At 30.5% G+C, this 21,961-nt stretch overlaps 1 protein-coding gene across 2 annotated transcripts in view; it reads right to left on the reverse strand.

Annotated features, from left to right (window-relative positions):
- LOC139502894 (uncharacterized) overlaps positions 1–17,426 on the reverse strand; it is a 28,658-nt gene extending 11,232 nt beyond the window's left edge. Inside the window, exons 1-3 of one of the 2 annotated variants that reach the window (XM_071292561.1) lie at positions 17,298–17,426; positions 15,669–15,758; positions 10,817–11,088 (exon numbers count right to left, since the gene is read on the reverse strand). In XM_071292561.1, coding sequence (XP_071148662.1) covers positions 10,817–11,088; positions 15,669–15,741 — 345 coding nt within the window. In that variant the 5' untranslated portion in view covers positions 15,742–15,758; positions 17,298–17,426. The remainder of the gene's footprint in view (positions 1–10,816; positions 11,089–15,668; positions 15,759–17,297) is intronic. The other variant, XM_071292562.1, reaches the window with a different exon arrangement.
- Positions 17,427–21,961: the final 4,535 nt, after the last annotated feature.

Below are 21,961 nucleotides of genomic sequence, written 5' to 3' on the forward strand. Positions count from 1 at the left end.
CTTAATGTCTGATGAACCCTGCCAGTCAGACATACATGTACATGACAAAGACTCAATTGTTCCATTCTGTCTATGATCAGAAACCAAACTTTGAAACGACTAAGACTGCAGTGTATTAGCTTTCAAATATGGGAAATGTTATCACAGTACAAAAATGTACATTAACCATGTTAACAGAAAAAGTATAGAAATTTAAAAACAAAATTTTTTAATCATGTTAATGGAATAAAATGTTCTGAATTTTTTGGAGAGTGAAATAGGAGACACACAATTATTAATTTGGCCTAAACTGAAATTACTCTTAATCACTTATCCATGAAATTAAGTCAAGGTCAGGTCAGCTCAACCTGATAGACAAGTAGACCTTGCAAGATACTCATATTTCTCGTATGAATTGTTTTATATTGTCATTTCCGGGCCTTTTATAGCCGACTATGCAGTATGGGCTTTGCTCATTGTTGAAGGCTGTACAGTGACCTACATGTATATTTGTTAATTTATGTGTCATTTTGGTCTCTTGTGGAGAGTTGTCTCATCATGCTCATTGGCAATCATACCAGTGTAACCACATCTTCTTTTTTATATCATATATTGTATATACAAAAAATGTATCTAATTACAAAATGTACATGTACTCGTATAAGAGAGCATCTCACTTAGAAAAACAGTATTTTTTACATGCAGTCACTAAACCATGAAATGAGGTCAGGTGCAATGGACATATAATGACAGACTGAAACTTCATAACATATTAGCTATCTGAATACAAGATAAGAAGCATCCAGCTCTTGCTTTTAAAATGTAAAGCTTTATAAAAAAGTTTACCTCATCAGCCCAATATTGTAATACCTATGTCCTGCATACAATCAACTTTAAATGACTTTTGTGGAAGGCAAGACAATAAAATGATACTTTGAAGTACATGTATTGTTTAATATTTTTGACTAGTATAAAATGCCAGTTTCAGAATGAACATTAATTTAGATGATTGATTATATTTATATACTGTATGTACATTCAGACTCTTATATAAGTACAGCAAGCAGTCATTTTACATCAACCAACGTCCATGCAAGGGCTGTAAAGGCAGTCAAGGTCATTAAAAACTTCCGTCATCATGACACTTACCAATAGTGACGGACCCCGACAGACCCTCATGGGTAATCAAGGTTGTGTAACACCCCCTGGTGGTACATATAGCTAACAATAGGAATGCAAGCATTAACTTCTATAAATTTCACACAAACCAGGTATTCTCAATATCCAAATTCATATAAATTATTATCCAAGGTATTCATGAATTCAGATATGATGCACTATTGATATTCACTGAAACTGATTCTTTTTATTAATCCAATTTGCTATTCTTGAATAACTATCTAAGATATTTCATAGAATTCAAATATGATGCACTATGATATTAATATTCCCAGAAAACTTTGAATTCTCTTTAATTCCAAATTATTATTTCAATTTCAAATAAATTAATTATCAAAGGTATTCACTGTCATCAAATAATGTAGTCTTTCTTTCAAATTGTAAGTTTGCTATTTGTACAATGCACAATTTTCTGCTTGTCCAATTTGATATGAAATCCCATCAACATCATGGCATATTGCTGTAAGCCCTATTTGTTATTTCCAACAACAATAAGTCCATTAATCCACTGTTTCACAATTTACAGCTACAGGTATGCGAGATACTTAGTGTCACCTATACATGCTATATGTACATGTATTTCCTTTTTATGTCGGCTTCATAATCTGGCTGGGAATCATGCTCAAACCAATGTGAATTCTACAAACGAAAAAACATAAATTAAGAATAAAGTATTCAATATTGTATAATTATCATGATTATAATAACTTTATACTTCTTTAAATTTATATAGAAGATACATGTATATTCATGTATAAATACTAGTAATCATAATTTTCTTGACAACAAAGTTCTATGATGTACACAAATGAATTTATGAGACTTATACAATTCAATTTATAAGTCCGGTATGCGAAGAAGAATAAAACCCTTTTTTGGGGTTTTATTTCAAAAAAATATGTTCTCTCTTTCTACATTAATGTTTTCTTAAGTGTGTACTTCATTGAAGGGTTACTGTCTAATTGAGACTAGCACTATACAAGATTGTTTTGATCAATTATTTAAAGCCAGACAAAGTTATTTCTCTCTAAAACATAACAGGTGATTTCTTTGGATCATTTAATAATAGGAAATAAATACTACAAAGATGACCAAAAAAAAATGCACTGTTGACTGTCATTTTGTGTCATGAATGAATAAACCTTGTTTTTTATGTAAATCATGAAATCAGAGACATATAAATACAGATTTAGTATACATGTCTCTGATGAAATGTAGAATCTTTGTTCAAAGGTTAACCCTTTCTTTAATTTAAACATTTTTAGCAACCTAAAAATGCTAGTATTTCCTTCTTATGATTCGCAGTAAACTTTCAGTTTAATTTGACATCTTAAATGTTACCCAGTTTACTTTTTACTTATTGCAGCTTGTATTAAATAATGCTTTGTAGTTTATTTAACCAGACAACATACTTTCTTTATTTTATATTAGTTATTTACTCATTTTTATGTTGATAAATCAATATTTGGCTGCATGACTTAGACATGTTAGATAAACTTTTAAAACTTTTAATATAATATCCAAAAAAAAAGATTATATCATGTTGTTTCACATTTTTAAATTACTTTCAATTATAAATTTATCCACAATTTGAAAAGGACATTTAAAACTTATTGATATCATTATAAAATCATCTTCAATACCTATGACATTTTAATTTTCATCCCTCAAGGCAATAAACTCATGAAACTGTTGTGTCTTAATCTGTTTATTACATATAACATGTATATAAGAAGTCCTGATAATTAACTTTTCAGTGTCAACATCCTGATTGTTACCTTTTCTAATATCACATTTACATGGTCATCAATTGAGGGCAATTTGAGGCTCAGTAAACATATTTTTAAAATTATTTATTTTGAAATTGAATTCAACATGTAAAACATGTTAAGTATCTTTTTTTAACCAAATTGATCTGAGCATGGAAGTAATATTTAAATATTACTTCCATGATCTGAGACATACCATGTAGTTAATTAAGTTAATTTTTGTAATTCAATATCTATAAAATTCATAAAATGCATAAGTATAGGCCATTGGAATAAATTAAAAGACACTTGAAATATGTTTAAAAGGAGATGATTGGTATATATGCAAAAGAGACAGCAGCCCCAAGACCAAAACAAGTTAAAAGGCATAATTGAATTTTGATTAACCATGCTAACCAGGAAAATATTATATTAATGTTAAACATGTTAAACTGACAGAGTTCACATGAAAATAAAAAGTTAAGGCCACACTGATTTGATTAATAGTTGTTTTGATTGATAATATAACATGTACAAGACATGCTTTAGAAATATAAAATATATCCATGTTTTGTTATTCATGACTCAGAAATTATTTTAAAAATATACTCAAACATGCTAGTTTCACATTTTACACATAAATATTTACTTTGTCATAATATTCAACTTGAATTTTCTCAATTTAAAAAAAATCCAGTTAGAAATAACTTTAGTATGAGTCATGCAGTTTTCAATACATTAACATACAAGTCAGAACAGGAGCCTGTAATTCAGTGGTTGTCGTTTGTTTGTGTGTAACATATTTGTTTTTCGTTCATTTTTTTTTATATAAATAAGGCTGTTAGTTTTCTCGTTTGAATTGTTTTCCATTGTCTTATTGGGGCCTTTTATAGCGGACTATGCCGTATGGGCTTTGCTCCTTGTTAAAGGCCAAAAGGTGACCTATAGTTGTTAATTGCTGTGTCATTTTGGTCTCTTGTGCCGTGGACAGATGTTTTATTGGCAATCATACCACATCTTCTTTTTTATATACAATATAAATATAGGTTTTGTAGTAAAACTAAAAGGCCATCCAGCAAAACTAAAACCATTGTGAATGCCCCACATCATCATGAAGGGTTTAACACAGTAAGATGATGAACACGGGTGGATCAAGCCATTTAAAGAAAGGGGGTCTCAACCCAGGATTAAGGGGGTTCAAACTAAATGTACCTTCAAATACAATTGATCTTCCAAAAAAAGGGGGTTACAATCCCGGGAACAATTTTTACAAGCCCAAATTCTTACTTTGCATTTGAACATGCAACTATATATATATATATATATATATAGAGAAAGATATGTAATATGCACGAGTGAGGTGATAAAGAACGTCGATTCATACCTGAAGCATGAGGGTAGGCCTGAGGGGTAGGCACGAAATGTGCACATTTTCGATTCAAAATCGTGGATCCATGATTATTCTGATAGACATGCTTTAAAATATTGTTCATTTCTACTCACCGATTGAAATGTCCAGGTCATCCGTTATATTATATGTAGTTTCCCTTCTACCATGGCATGTCTACGATTCTTTGTAAAATATAGTTTGCAGACCCGCTATTTCTGCCGACAAAGGTACAATAACGTCAAATCGTTTACGGGTGAAGAATATGATTTCCGTTTTTAAGAAAACTTGACAGATTTGATTTATTATCGTCGGGAAATGTCCCTAATGGATATTAATTATAAAAGACTCTTGAATAGACTGAATAAAAAATAAAGATAAACCGTCAAACGCACAAGTCCGCCACAAATGAACAGACATAATTATAATGCCATAAACGGAATACGACAAAAGACAGAACGATCGCAAAATAATTAAAAAAAACAAAAAAACAACAGCAGATGAGGGATCATATAAATTATGGGTAATTTCACAACTGTATCATCAAGGATGGTACGTTAAAGTGAAACGTTTTGCGGAAACCGTTGATGCCACTGCTATTCTTAATGATACATTAATTTCTACAAAAACTGTTATGCGAACAATAAAGGAACGCTTTGATGTGGTTGATAACGATGAATTCAAACAAGCGTTATTTGACGATTCGAACAATGTAAACGGAAATAAATTAAGGACATACCGTTTATACAAAACAAACGTTAAAACTGAGCGATACCTTAAGCTACAACTCCCCAAAAATGTGCGTCGAACTGTTACCCTGTTCCGTAGCGGGTCTCTGCCGTTGGCGATCGAGACAGGACGATATGCCCGACCGCGAACACCAGTAGATGAAAGACTATGCCGACTATGTAATAGCAACGATGTTGAAAGTGAAAAACATTTTTTGTTGTTTTGCCCATTATATGACGATATTAGATTTGAATTGTTTGCTAAAGCCAGAACTTTAATTGATAGCTTCGATACTTTGGATATGGACAGTAAATTTATCGAAATAATGTCTTGTGAAGATATACAAACTTCTTTGTCATATGCAATTTTTAAATCTTTTCAGAGACGAAAACTATTTAGCACATGAGAATTTATCAAGCAAAAATATTTAATGTTTTTCTATTTATATTTATAAACAGTGATTTTAACTCAAATTATTTAGTCATTTTGGAAAAACTTTTACTTTTTTGTAAGTTTATCTGTGATAATTAATATTTTTCTATTGTTATTTCTTATTTTTAAAGCTCAGTATGAAGATAAGTTTATCTTTTTAAATCTTTTTAAAATTTTTAGAATTTGAATTTTTGAACATTTAGACTACAATGACTTGTTTAATGAAACCTTTTAACTTTTTGATTTTAGAAATGTTTGTACATAAGTGTCTCGTAAGTCTACATAAGGCTGGGTATTTGATCTTTTTATTTTGTGTTGTTTATGATATTGTGTATATATATGTCTGATCAAATATGTGACACTATAATAAAATAAATCATTATTATTATTATTATCATTATGTAACAACCCATGAAATGTTTGTTTTAAACATTTTACGACTGTGGCAACCTTTTAAAAGTTTTAATAAACATTTAATGACTGTAACAACCTTTAAAAGTTGTAACAAACATTTTACGACTGTTACAACTCTAAAAACATTTTAACAAACATTTTTTGACTGCTTCAACGTCTGAAAAGTTGACACAAACAAATTTCAACTGTCCCAACTATAAAAAAGTTGGGACAAACATTATACAACTGCCACAACTTTTAGAAAGACTGTTATGAATAGTATTTGGCTGTGACAACGCCGTAAACCACTGCAACAGTCCTAAAATGACTGATGATAGCATTTAATGTTTTTCACAACCCATAAAAGTGTTGGGACAAACAAAATATAACTGTAACAACGAAATAAGGTTGATTTGACAGTCTTCTTCAGTCTTCCACAGACTAAAATAGTCGTACAATGACTGTTACTGGTATGGACAGTTGTTTTTTCGTCCAGTAGTGCCAGTAGTCAGCACTTCGGTGTTGACATGAATATCAATTATATGGTCATTTTTATAAATTTTCTGTTTACAAAACTTTGAATTTTTCGAAATACTAAGGATTTTCTTACCCCAGGAGTAGATTACCTTAGCCGTATTTGGCACAACTTTTTGGAATTTTCGATCCTCAATGCTCTTGCACTTTGTATTTATTTGGCTTTTTAACTATTTTGATCTGAGCGTCACTGATGAGTCTTATGTAGACGAAACGCGCGTCTGACGTATAAAATTATAATCCTGGTACTTTTGATAACTATTTACACCACTGGGTCGATGCCACTGCTGGTGGACGTTTCGTCCCCGAGGGTATCACCAGCCCAGTAGTCAGCACTTCGGTGTTGACATGAATATCAATTATATGGTCATTTTTATAAATTTTCTGTTTACAAAACTTTGAATTTTTCGAAATACTAAGGATTTTCTTACCCCAGGAGTAGATTACCTTAGCCGTATTTGGCACAACTTTTTGGAATTTTCGATCCTCAATGCTCTTGAACTTTGTATTTATTTGGCTTTTTAACTATTTTGATCTGAGCGTCACTGATGAGTCTTATGTAGACGAAACGCGCGTCTGACGTATAAAATTATAATCCTGGTACTTTTGATAACTATTTGTTCAATTAGTTTCATTATTTCATTTTATTTTTGAATTTCTTGTCATAATCACAGTTATTAAATACTGAGACTACTATAACAGTTATAGTAGTCTCAGTTAAATTTGACAAACACACATACATGTATATTTTACCTGAGACACCTGACCTGTAAGTTATATAATTTTAACACTTCGATGCATTCAAGATTTCCCTTTAGCCTTGACTAGTTTTTGAGTAATACCTTGTGTATTAAAAAAGCAACAGGGGGTTTGATGATGGACATATAGGGCCACCATGGTGAACATATTTTTTATGGCCACCATTAATAAGATAAAGTCACAGGTAGTACTGTATAATAGGGTCACAAATCGCATTTTCAGTTTATCTCATACTTACCTCCTTTTTGTAGGTTGTTATGAAAGTGTAATGGTTATTTCCTACGGTTTTTTGTGTATTTTATTAAGAACAATTAGCATGTTGAGAACAGAAGCGTACTTTTGGTCTTCAAAATTGTTTTTTTAGTGTAATAAATATATATTGCATGTATCTAGAAACAAAATCAACATAGCGGGAAGATCTCGCACCAAAAGTTTGGCTTCAATTCGCCCCTGTTTCAAAACGTGTACTAGTTCAGTAAAAATAAAGGTCCCGTAAAACTGTTAAACATAAAATCGAGCTAACATTAAAAACAACATGAGAAAAATAAAGATAAAAAAGTCAAGCGGCAGGAGTCATTGATAGTTGGCTGGCGATGGATATGAGTCTTTGAATTGATATTTCAAAAGAGGGGCAAAAGACTCAAAAGAAAGATTTAAAGTTTCTAATTATCATTTGCCGAAACAGAAGGACTAAAAAAATAAATTAGTCTATTAAATTTTTATAAAGAATTTGAAAGGAGTTAAGAAAAAAATTAAATTATTAAATTAAAGACCAATAACATCATAAACACTAGAATCACTTGGATTTTATAGTAGTTGGTATAATTATGGACGTTTTTGTAGATAAAACTAAATATCACGGAAATGATTTGGGAAAATTGGATATCTGGTGATTTTAAGACATAGAGCACGAATGTAAGTGTACTTGAAAATGGCATGTATGCCGTTCTTATGCACTGTTTTATAGATTCAAAATGTATCATCTCTATATCTTATTTTTAAGTGGTGGTACTTATATAGACTCTCTTTTAAAGTGAAGCCCGCCTCATATTAAGGGACATATTTTGGATTTATTAAAGATGATAAGAGGAGGTATTTAGATTGCATACATTTAATATTGCCTTGTGTTATTGTGCTATAGTCTTTTTAGTATTGTTGTCCATCAATTTTGCTAATGTGCTTTTTTCTATATGTCATTTTATTTCCCTATGTTGACATAGTTGTCTGTTTTATAGTGATTAATATTATAACACTATGTAGGTTGCTGTTCCACTATTTGAGTTTGTCTTTTTTCTAAGCCATGATGTTGTCAATTTATTTTCGATTTATGCGTTTGATTTATCCTTTTTGTATCTGTTGCCTCTCTTATAACATATATTGGCACTTTATACATGTATGTAAACACTTCCATTATGTCAATAAAAGAACATATCTTTTTTTCCGTCTCAAAGACACAAACAAAAAAGATGTATGTCATCTGTATTACAAGACAAGTGCACATTTGGGTTTTCATTAAAATATGTTAATGTGATAATAAAAGTAAGACTTCTTTTTAAAAAAAAACATTGTTTTTTTACAGTACTTGCAACCTTAGGCGTTACTATTTCAGCGATCAGTCAGCGGTCATCGATCAGTCACCGATCAGTCAAGTTCGCGTCAAACTCACGTCAGCAATCCATCAGACTTATAGTAAAAGTAATTGACTGATCGGACGGATAGTACCGATCAACCTTGATGACGGATTGAACTTTAATACGTCACATGATAAACTAATACAAATTACGGAATCTAAGTTTCGTTTAATCTAATTAAAATGGTGACTCTTGAAAATCGAACGTTCAATGATACATTTTGTTTATTAATTATTTAGCAAAGTTTTATGAATTAATATGAAAAGAAATGTACAGATAAAACCTAAATTAAAATATCATCATTAAAGAATGGTCTTTTTCGTTTTATTTAGGTTATATTTTCAAAACCGGCGAGTTCTAAAACGGTATATCTACATCGCGATTTTTATTTTATTTTTTTCCAAACATTCTCGGGAAACTGCAGTTATTGAAAAATGTAGTCTGTTTTTTTCAATATTTTAAATTTTTGTATCCTTATCATCATACAATTCTTAATAAAACCTTATCATAATCACGGACTTTCTATATTCTCGTCACAATCGAAGCATTTAAAATAACAAATTACAAAAATAACTGCTGTATTTTTTAACAAGAAATAGAAATAATTTTAAACAATGCAAACAACATTACATTATATTTTTCTGATAGTCTTTTTTTAATAAAAAAGATAACTACTCCTAAATAATAAAAAGTACAAAAATCCAATGGTGGTAAACATAAATATATTCCTTAAAAAGAAAGAAATAAGCAGATTTATTCTTGAATAATTCACATTTCCTACAAAAAAACATATGAAAATCATTTATAACAAAATAATATCTCTTTCCTTAAAGTAAACATAATTTATGAAGAACAACCAATCCTGATGGACAAAAAGTAATGCAATTATTTATTTTAAGTATTTTAAGTCTCATTACATCTCAATTCTAATTAGCAGACTTGTCTCAAGATTGTAAAATAACTGATTTCAAATAAAATAGTATCATCTTTCATAAAAAGAAGAATAATTTTGGTTATTTTAAACAATGCGAATAAAATTTAAGTATGATTTCTCTGACATTCCTTTAATTTTATGAACAAAAGAACAAAATCTAATGGCGGTCAATAATTTTCAGTAAGATGAAACAATATTTGCATTTTAGATAACGCATACAAAAATTTAATATCTTTTTCCTTAAAGTAATCATGTTTTATGAAGAACAGCCAATCCTGATGTACAAAAAGTACTGAAATCATATGACGTTTAATAATTTGTATCAAAATAAATCAATAACTGCATTCTTATTCCACAAAAATAAAAGTTTAAGTATTTTAATTCTCATTATATCTCAAATCTAATTAGAAGACTTGTCTCAAGATGGTAAAAATAACTGATTTCGAATGAAATAGTATCATTTTTAATAAAAAGAAGAATAATTTTGATTATTTTAAACAATGCGAACAAAATTTCAGTATGATTTTTCTGATATTATTTTTTTTTATGAAAAAAAAACTGTTCTCAACTATAAAAAGTACAAAAATCCAATGGCCGTCAATAATTTTCAGTAAAATGAAACAATATTTGCATTTTAGGCAACGCGTACAAAAATTTAATATCTTTTTCCTTAAAGTAAGATTATTTTAGGAGGAACAGCCAATCCTGATGTTCAAAAAGTACTGAAATCATATGACGGTTAATAATTTGTTTCAAAATAAATCAATAACTACATTCTTATTCCTCAAAAATAAAATTTTAAGTATTTTAATTCTCATTATATCTCGATTCTGATTAGAAGACTTGTCTCAAAATGGTAAAAATAACTGATTTCAAATAAAATAGTATCATTTTTGATAAAAAAGGAGAATAATTCTGATTATTTTAAACAATGCGAACACAATTTTAGTATGATTTTTCTGATATTATTTTAATTTTATGAAAAAAAAAACTATTCTCAACTATAAAAAGTACAAAAATCCAATGTTGTTTCTTAAATTGTTCTGGTTTTTGTTTTCTTATTCATTTCCCTTATCTGTATAATATACAATATATATACATGGTATATTACCTCTTTGCTATTATAATAATCATAACTGTCGATGTAGTCGTAGTCGTAGTTAGACCAATACCAACGAAAGTAAACTTTACTCTGACATTTTGGACTACTGTAGTAACGTTCTTTCATACACATTGTATATGAATAAAAGGCAGATTTTGGAGTTGTGAACGTCATTTGTCTACATTCTTGGCTGCCTATATCGCCTTCAAACTTCATAATAACCATGGTGTCCTCGTCAACAAGATACGGATCAGAGACACAAGAATCAGTTGGAAAAGCATCTGATAACATATAAAAAGGTTTATTTTATGAATTAAATTTACTGTGTTCTCATAGGTTTATAGCATAAGAAATAATCTTTGAAAAATCAGTAAATTAACCACAGCTACGACAGGTTAGTATAAGTTTTGAAACAACATCATTTCACCTAAATAAAGATTTTCCAAAGTAACGTCAATGACGTTGCGTTTTAACGTTATGTAGATTTTTTTTTTCGTTTTTCTCTTCTTGATATCGGTGTAATTTTCTCCTCTTTATATCTTTAGAGGGTTTTCGTTTAGTAAATCACCTTAGTAGCAATATACCAACTTCATCTGCATATTGGATAAATATTTTCCAACTTTTTCGATATTCAAGAGCTTGCAGCTCTTACTCAGACTTTGTAAAACGTCATCAGTGTCTGAGTAGAAAGTTGATGAACTGGGGGTATGTCAAAGAACGTCTCACCCTTTTTCAAAAAAAGTTCATCGGAAGGTTCACCTAGACCTTGTTGATAAATATTTATATAACAATACGCAGATTAAATTAAGTTCAAGAGAAATCCGAGTCCGATGTCAGAAGATGTAACCAAAAGAAAATAAATAAGATGACAATAATACATAAATAACAATGACTACTAGCAGTTAACTGACATGCCAGCTTCAGACCTCAATTAAACTGATTGAAAGATTATGTATTCCTCATATGAATATCAGGCACAATCCCTCCCTTTAGGGGTTTAGTATCATACTATCATAAAATATATAACCATGCCAACAACTGTTTTTTTTTTCACATAAATGCGTTTAGTTCCGATGTAAAGACTCTATCAATATTAAAGGCAAAATATGCAATTTTTAATGACATGATAACAGTATCGTAACTATATCCCTTCTAAATAAGTCTGTTTAAAGGTTTTGTAAGCTTTTGAGGTGAATACTGACATTTTTGTGCTTTGTAAAGAATATTACCATAAAAGATTGGATGTGAAATACCTGAACGTATAAGATGTCTGCATGTTGAGTTGTATCTACGAATTTTTACCTTATACCGATGATAAAATTTAGTAAATGTTTTGACTAGTTTGTGATATCGAAAACCGTGGTGTAATAATTTTTCAGTGATACATAAATTTCTCTCGCTAAAATCTAATACGTTGTTTCATACACGAGCGAATCGTACAAGTTGGAATATATAAACACCATAAGGCGGTGACAAGGGATAATTAACTGTAGGAAATGAAAAATCATCTCTTGCATCATAAATGTTTGTATTAAGCTTCCCGTTAGTGATATGGATATCAAAATCAAGGAAAGGGCAGTGGTCATTGTTAGTATTAGCTTTATTTAAAGTAAGTTCATCAATAGGATAAATTTCTTTAGTGTACATACTAAAGTCGTCATTATTGAGAGCCAATATATCATCCAAATATCTTAAAGTATTGTTAAATTTTTGTATCAAATGTTGTTTCGATGGGTCTTTGCTTATTTTAGTCATAAATTGTAACTCATAACAATATAAAAACAGGTCCGCAATAGGTGGTGCACAGTAAGTCTCCATTGGAATTCTAATAACTTGACGATATACGGAATCTCCAAAGCGAACAAAGATGTTATCAAGTAAAAATTCAAGCACATATATAGTATTCAAAGTGGTAATTTCGTTCTATTACCAATAGTATTATCAGAGCTCTAAAGATCCCTTAACAGGCTTAAGGCGAAGTGTACGTAATATAACCACTCAACAGAATGTTTTTAAATTTTACATGTGGATTCCGCTTGTAAAAATACATCAGAATATAAAATAATAAAAGGGAGTAACCTTTTTCGTTTTCCAGATACAAGCTGTTGAAACTATTAACATGATAGTCCAGAAATACAAAGAATATATAGGGAAAATGAAAAAAAAAAATGCAGATATTTTTACTTTATAATGATTTTCTAATTTGTTGGTCAAGAGATTTTTTTTAAATTCGAAATTCGATTTTGAAATAAACGACGAATCCATTGGTGCAAAGAAAGTCTTTAGCAACCGTGCTGGTTTTTAAGCTATATTATCTTGTAGTTTGATTTTTAGCAGATAATTATAAAATATACGGCGACGTTATTGATGTCTTGTGTAACGTCACCACAAATTCTACTTTATAACGCTATTATACCAGTTGTACCGTACAGTATTGTCATACAAATCGTAAGTGTGCTCAACACATTTTCCTAAGTATTGGAAATGCTAAAAAGATAAATGCATAATTGGTTGACATGGTTGATAACGATACAAACTGAAAAATGATGAAGAATTTTTCTGATGACAAAATAATGCACATTGGTTAATGCAAGTGAAAGAAAGTTACAGAATAGACTTTAACTCCGTTTTTCTTGATTGGACAGGGTTCCATACCTTTTTTGAAATATTTGTTTTGTTCTAATAATGTTAAATCAAATATTGAGTTGTCCAGATTAGTACATAATGATTCTATACGTACAATGTATTTGAAAAATTCGATTATAATATAGGGATCGCTTCTTTTCATTCTCATTATTTCCAGTGCTATTCATAGGTAATGCGTACACAACCCATTCTATTTGTCAAGTTCACACACGTGCACGTGATTCTACAATTTAACTTTAAAATTTCCTTTCTCGATGGCTTTCCCTTTTCTTGAACTACACGACAAGGCATTATCATGGCATCAATGTTTTCTGGTAATTCATTAACAAAGACAATAATTTCTTGTACCTTTAAATCTTTAAATTTCCACATGTAAGACTCGTAAAAAGTAAGAAATCTGCAAATGCATATCATGTTGAGAATGGCTATAATAAGGTCAAAAGAAGAACCCGTATATGAATTTCAGAAAAAAGACCAAACAAAAGAGTTTTTTTTTAAGATAACTTCTCATTGCATAGATCACTAGCATTGTGTATATGCGTATTGTTAAGTGTAATTCTAAAGCTTTGTACAATTAATGTTATATGCTGTAAATGTGCTGTTGTCAAGAAATAAATGTACTGGTGTCATGTAATAAATACATACGTACTACGTAAGGCTATACGAATGTACGTATGTAATTAATGGTATACTACTATACGAATTTATCAAGAGCGATGTAATAAGAATATATTCATCCAAGATAATGCTAAAAATGTTTCTAGTGTAAATTCATTTGAATGTATCCAGTTTAAAGTAAGTAGATCGCTTCTAAGCAATGATCGTAGCTCATAAACTCGGCAATACAATAAGGACCTTAGAAAGTTTGGAAAGGCGACAACCTTGCTCCTGAAGTTGGCAAGGAGACTGTTCATAATTCAATTCTATACTAGTTTATCTTCCGTATTATGTCTATATCCAATGCAAATAAATTGGTTTTGTTTATGTTATATAAAAATAAGGAGCTGGGGTATCATATAAATAGAACAACTGTTTGCCACAGGTCGGATGTATATTTTTCTGAGTGTCCTTTCTGATCATGTGGCGAAAATACTATTTGTTTTACAAATAGTTTACCAATTATCATTCAATATATAACAAAATACCCACATCTTGAAATTTAAAGATTGAACTATCAATATATTTTTTTTCAAGAAAATTAAGCCCGTGACCCTCTATATTTTTATAAATATTTCAAAAGTATTAAAGAAAATTAGCCCGTCGAAAACTGCATGTTTTATTTTTATCATGCATGTGTAGTTTCAGTTTCAACTATGGTTCTTAATTTAGATTTTACTTTCCTTAGAAATTGCGGACGGAATAGAAGACACCTGTTTATTTTCTGCTCCATGAGAACTGAAATTTGGACGCGATAGATTAGATGATTTACTTATTCTGAGATAAATATCACAGTGCTAAATCCTTAATTTCTGTGTAATGTTTTGTAGACGGACTCCTATTATTTTGTTCGTTTTTTTTTCTCTCTGTAAGTTTTGTCCTTCTACTTATACTCCTAGCTGTTGTTTATATTTTACACAAATATAAATAATCCTAAAATTACAATTGCATAAAAAAACGGGACATGCCCACGCCTTTCTAGTTCAACACACATACTAACGGTCATTTTTAGTTACATTCAAGAATACGCTACAAGATTTCATTCAAAAAATATATTATGGGGTCCATATTGATTTGATTTCAACGAGTATGATACGACCTGAAGCATAATTGTCATTTGTATATTTGTTTATTTTTAATTTCTGTTGAAATAAATACAAACTATATTATGTACCCCGGCGGCCGCTTCTGCATGAGGCTAGACGTAACAAAAACAGTTGCATACTATAACACACCATAGATTTGTGATACTAAAATTTCTGATTGGAGTCTGATAATTTCTTTGAAATTTTGAGATAGCACAGGAATACTTGTTTGGGTTCATGATATAATGTCAATAAAATGATTACCCCCCCCCCCCCACCCCCCCATATTTCTCTTTCATGTGCCCATTTCCAATTCGTAGAGTAAGGGAGATAATTTTCGTAACTAACGATGCACGTTTTGTCTTCCGATTTCCGCTAGAGGCGTGCAATTACGTATACTTCGCCTTAAATCATAACACGCTGAATAAAATATCCTTACAAATAACCAGCAAGTAGAATATATATATACATACATGTCACTGAAATCTTTCCATGGCAAATATGGACTGATACCATAAGCATAATGGCCAATGTAGCAGCTGACATTTTCAATACCGCCTTATCTATAAGTAGATGACACCGCACACAAATAATTAACAATTAAATAACAGAAAAACAAACTTGTACTTCACAACCCCTCCTACTTTGCATGTGAAATCATGTAGACGTTTAAGTTCCGTGTTTATGCACTGCCTTTAACATTTACTATTCATGTTAGTTTTATATCTAAATATATTATATTAGGTTGATAAATGACTGTTCTGAGTGACCGTGTAATACGACCTTTTTTCGCTAGAAGCATTTAAATTTTAAATCTTAAGGCGATGAATACAACGGTTTTTTTTTGTTTATCAATTTTGATTTTAACTTATAGTTGTAAAGAAAAGATATCGCATCACCGGAGATACGAGAGTTAAATCTGTTTTGATTTATTGCGCTTATGCATGATTTGTTTTTCATTTTCAATAATCTACAGAATAATATGTTCTATACATGTATATATATTGGCTTTGGGAACGGTTGCCTTGTATCGTGACATCAACATGTGTATACAAAGGGGTGCAATACAATGTACGAGGTAATTGAATTTTTATCATCAGAGAACTGAAATCAAACAAACCACAACCTTAGTTTACGTACATGAATCATCTGGTAACAGTATAGAAGCAAACATATACAACGGCATCTGCGAAATATAATTGTCTATATATGCACACGTTTTTTCTACTCTTTCCTTATACTTTTTCTATATATGCACATACTTTTTCTTCAAACTTTTTCTAAATATGCACATACTTTTTCTTTATATTTTTCCTTATATGCACATACTTTTTCTATATATGCACCTACTTTTTCTTTATATTTTTCCTTATATGCACATACTTTTTCTATATATGCACCTACTTTTTCTTTATAACTTTTCTATATATGCACATACTTTTGCTTTCTACTTTTTTCTATATATAGATATATTGTTTTAAATGATCATAAACCCTCCCCATTCACGTAAAGATCTCAATTTTGACCATACAGTGTGTTTTGTTTTACATGTATTTTGTAGAAAAAGAAAGTGCATGTATAGAAATAAATACATATAAGGCAGCTATGGTGTTTTATATGGACCTCTTAAGAAAAATATATGGACGGAACCTGTTTTTTTATAGGCTAACCTCCCACTCGTGCACCTTCAACACAGAAAATAAAACATATACACCATGTAAATAATATAATAGTTCATTACAACATGTAATATGCAGACATCATAAATACAACGGACATCAAGTAAATAACCTTATTTTAGTTACCAGGATTATAATACGGAAGGCACGTGTATCGTCAGAAACGGACAAATCGACAATCATATCATGTGGGTGGTGGAAGGGGGAGGACTGATCACTTATACATTCATAATTAGTTTCATATTTGGAAAGTTTTTTTGAGGTAAAACAATATGAAAATTTCAAATAAAAATATCTCAGATCACATTTTGTATAGTATTTTTTGTGTAGCAATTCTATAACCTAATGAGGGTTAACAACTCTGAGGAAAATTATTAATTATGACAAGAAAACACAAATAACAAATTACTGAAGCTCCCTTACCTTTTACTGTATTTAAAATCTAATGCTTCACTTCTGTATGTACCTTTAGAATAGTAATGCGTACAATGTAAACCTGTAACAATCAATACTTCGAAACGTAAATACCAAATAACGAATCAGCTACTGCTATTTGATAGTACCCGTATAGTTGTTTATTGGTCGTTAAAAATAAATATCATAAAAGGTAACAGTCACTCAAAGGAACCATATTCAATTTGATTACAATTATTCGTCTATATTTCTGAGGACAAGAAAATATCTAAAGAATACGATAAACAAGAGAATCATGTGTGCAATATTTAAATATAACTTATTTCATGTCCATTTTCATTTGTTTACTGTTATACCATCCTTAAAGAAAGGCATATTGTGTAACATTTGATTTATTTCTTTTCATGTCTGTAATCAAATTTTGCTTTAAAATATGTTATACGTTGTCTTATTTCAATTATGTCATATCAAATTTCTCTTGACTCGTGATTTTACAAGAATATCTACTTCTGTCATGTAATATGTATTGTAAAATTGCCCCAACTACAAGTTTTGCTAAATAACAATCTTACAATGATTACTATCATATATATATATATATATATATATATATATATATGAGTCTAAATTGAAAACTACGTTCAAACCTATGATTGCGTTGGATAAAAACCGCAATTTTTATACGTGTGCATATAAAACAAATTTCGTTGTAGAAGGGTCTATATATAACGGACTGCAATAAATATTGATACTCTGCAATTTTCATTCTCAAAATGGATTGTTTTGAATCATTGCAAAATGGCTAAAAATCTATGTTTTTTCGCTAAAAACCTGTGTTTTAAATTTAATGTATGATTACTTACATATATCTTTTTAAATAACCATTTCATAAAGAGAAACAATTCGCATCTATGTTGAAAAACCTTAATTTCTTTTGTGCCAGAGAAACTGCATTCAGCTTTTCAATAATTCAGCTGAATACAATTTATCTATAAAAAGAAACAAAGTATCATCCTGCAATAAAAAGAAAAGAAATAACATGTTTGCTACAACTTTAGCATTCCACTTTTATATATAATACACAATAAATTTATATATTAAAACTAAATTTTTAGCCTACAGAAATTTTAATTCAAAACTCTTACGGCTAAAATTTTAGCTGCCAAAAAACGATTTAATTTATGAAACTAAAATGTTAGCAATCTTCGAAATTTGAACAAGTTCTTATTATATTAAAGTTACATGATATAAAATGCTAAAGTTTTAGTTTTTTTACAAAATTGTTCGATGATACAGTAAATGTAAAATATTTCACATATGAGGTGTTATGTATATTATGTCTCAGGGGCGGATTAGGGGGAACTCCTGGAACTTATGTTTGAACCCCCTTTTCCCCCTTTTGAAAATGGCTGGATCTGCCCCTGTATCTTGATTTAAGAGTACTAAGTAACACAGGTACTTATTTACATGTAGGTTTCAAAGAAACACAATAGCTTCATTTGCATATTTATGACACGGTATTATCGGTAAATGTTTGTTATCATCCTCCTTTTGTATACTTCAAATTCATATTGTATACCAGGCAGTACTGTTTATTATATGTTGTGTCGACATATATTACACGTCGTTTGTTTTGAAAACAATATATAAACCATTAAGATTAAGTCAAGACAAGACAAACCTAAAGAGGGATCAGTTTGGCTTTGGACAGGCGAGTGAAGATGTCCAAAATATGAATAAAAAAATAACTGAAAAAAATGTATAACAATCAACAATTGACTGAGCTGTTTGAACATACATATCAGCTATAGAACTTGTACATGAGCATATGGATCCAGTAGAAACTTTGTTTACATTTTCTCATACAAATAAAAACTAGATAAACAAGTCAAATATAAAGAAATACTCACGTAAAAGATTCCTGATGTTTCCTCCTGTTTTGGTATGATTCTTTCTCTAAATAAAATTTTCATTGCAATTTATAAAACAGAAAAATTTGATGTTTTTGCCATTTAACTATAAATAAAATATAAATTTGCGCCATTTTGAAGTCTTCAAAATTCTTTATCTTTCAAACGCTTTAGACAAAGGATAAATCAAGGACTTTTCAAACGTTCAGGTGAGTTTAGCATTAAAAGCGCTTTTATGTTTTGACTTTTGTCTTCTAAATGCTTGAATAATTGTATGACCTTTATATTATTTGTTTTTAAATGGTTTTTCAACAAAGGAAGCAATTATAATATATTTCTAATTTACTTTTAACTGCTCCGATGTTAATACTTGATTTATTTTACTTGACTGGTGGGGTTTAACCGGTTTGCTCATCATGGACCAGTCCGTATATATACAGGTGTTTTGTGATACACTCATCAATTAGTGTTCAACTATTTGTCCCATACTAGGATCATACCGTCAGTTCTTTTATATATCCGTTTGGTGACACTGATAAGTGATTAGAATCAATAATAATTGTAACGGAAATCATCCTTATCGCACACATCTTCAAAAAGACTTTCCATATGCAAATTAAAGCGCAAGATCAGTTGAAATTACATTGGTAATTACAGATATAATTTCGATTTTTTTTTTTAGAAACCATGCTTGCAAAAAAAAGGAGTTTTGATTCTGCAATTCGTTTAATTCCCTTCAATTGTCCAATTATAAATATTTAAATAAAAAAACCCTAATATTTCAAGTCCACCAAGTGCAGCTGAACGTCAACTATGTTGTCTTATGTTTTTGTTCTCTTGGTCGAATAGCTCTTCAACTGTTTCTGGTTGTTTTTACATCCTCGTCTTTCAAATATCAGGCTCTGAGCGTAAATGATTAAGATCAACCCGGAATAGCGCTTCGGACGCATGCAATATATACCTTATTTTCATTTTTTTTACTATTGCAGATAATTTTGTTGTCAACGGTTATCTTAGTCTGACCTCAGTCACAAACTGTTTTCATAAGTGATGTAATATGAAATATATGATACAACGCAGGAGGAGGATATAAGGTAAACTTTGTTTGCAAAAAAGGGACGAAAGATACCAGAGGGACAGATCGAAAATAAACTGACAACGCCATGGCTAAAAAAAAAGACAAACAGACAAATGATAGTACGCATGACACAACATAGAAAACTAAAAACTTAGCAACACAACCCCACCAAAAACTGGGGGTGATCTTAGTGCTCTGGAAGGGTAAGTAGATCCTGCTCTACATGTGGCACTCGTCGTGTTGCTGATGTTATTACACACCCGGTAAATAGTCTATTTCGGTAGGTCACATTCATGCAAAGGGACGGGGATTGATGTTACCACTTAAGGAATATATCCGATATCATCTGTGAAACTTTTATTCCATAACGGCCAACCGGCTCGTGATGGCGTCTGTTAAATTTACGAAGGGATGATTTCAACTTCACCATTTGAAACTCTTGGGTTAATAGCTTCCTTGTGAGTAGCAACCCTCTACCAAGAAAATCATATATTGATAGGAAATACAAGATCGGGAAAACCGTATCAATTTGGAGATATATACTCAGTATGCAGGCGCTGCTAGAATGTTTTTACTTAGACCCTTATTGTCAATGTGTAGATGTTAGTCAAGATAAAGGCCGACTTAACTGTATCTGTTGTATCCTTTATCTCGTGTTCGATGGGATAGATGCGTTCAACATAGTCACAATAGCAATTGCAATAGTGTAGTATTTGTTAACTTGTTCAGTGATTTTTGGAAGAAAATACAGATGCTTCCGAATGTATATATAATATGCATGATTATTTATTTGTAATTCCGATTCTTCCACTTAAGCATGTTAGGCTCACTTTCTCATTCATTGTGGTAGGAAGAATGTCAACCATTAGAGAAAAGTTCGAAACAAAACAAAAAAAATAAGTCGACATTTCAAAATCAGAGATCAAGCGGAAGCCGCTGAAGAAGCATCCATAAAAGCACTCCGGAGACGCATTGTTTATGAAATGTAATGCAAGTTCTACATGCTATCAATGCTAACAAACCCTCCAATTTTCGGCGAATGCTTATAATTTTGTCTTAAGGTTTGTAAAGTGAGCTGATGTTTAATTCTAGTACCATATGGCTTATTCACTCGTTAAAATTTATCTTTTATCTTTAGAGAACACTTGTATTGATGACAGAAATGATAGGGTTCTAATATTTTGTGTGATTTGATATGCTAGAATCTTATTCAACATTTACACTTAACTTGATCTCTGCTTTTGAATAATCTCTTTGAACTGTTTCTGAGGCTAAATGTTATTCCTGACTATACAGCTTCTATGTATGTTTAACTTGCCGTTTGTTTTCGTTGTAGTTCAGTGCTTTTGATGTTCTGTTTTCCTCTTATAATTGATTGTTCGGTTTTGACTTGTAACCCAAATTTGTTTTATTGTTTGATTAGATTTATGACTGTTGAACAGCGGTATACTACTGTTGCTGTAAATACAATCAAAGAGTTTTTTCATGATGAAGGCTATACTGTAATATTCATATCCTTGTGTCTTTAGCTGGAGATTAGACCATTGGCAATCATGAAACCTCATTACCTAACTATAAAAGTTATTCCAGGTATAGGTTTAATGACTTTGGAAGGAGGAAAATAAGAAATAAAGCTGTCACGTTGAGAAACTTTCAAATACCCAATCAAGAGAGTCTAAGTCCCC

The sequence above is a fragment of the Mytilus edulis genome, chromosome 14 (genome assembly GCF_963676685.1).
Source record: "Mytilus edulis chromosome 14, xbMytEdul2.2, whole genome shotgun sequence".
Lineage (NCBI taxonomy): Eukaryota > Metazoa > Mollusca > Bivalvia > Mytilida > Mytilidae > Mytilus > Mytilus edulis.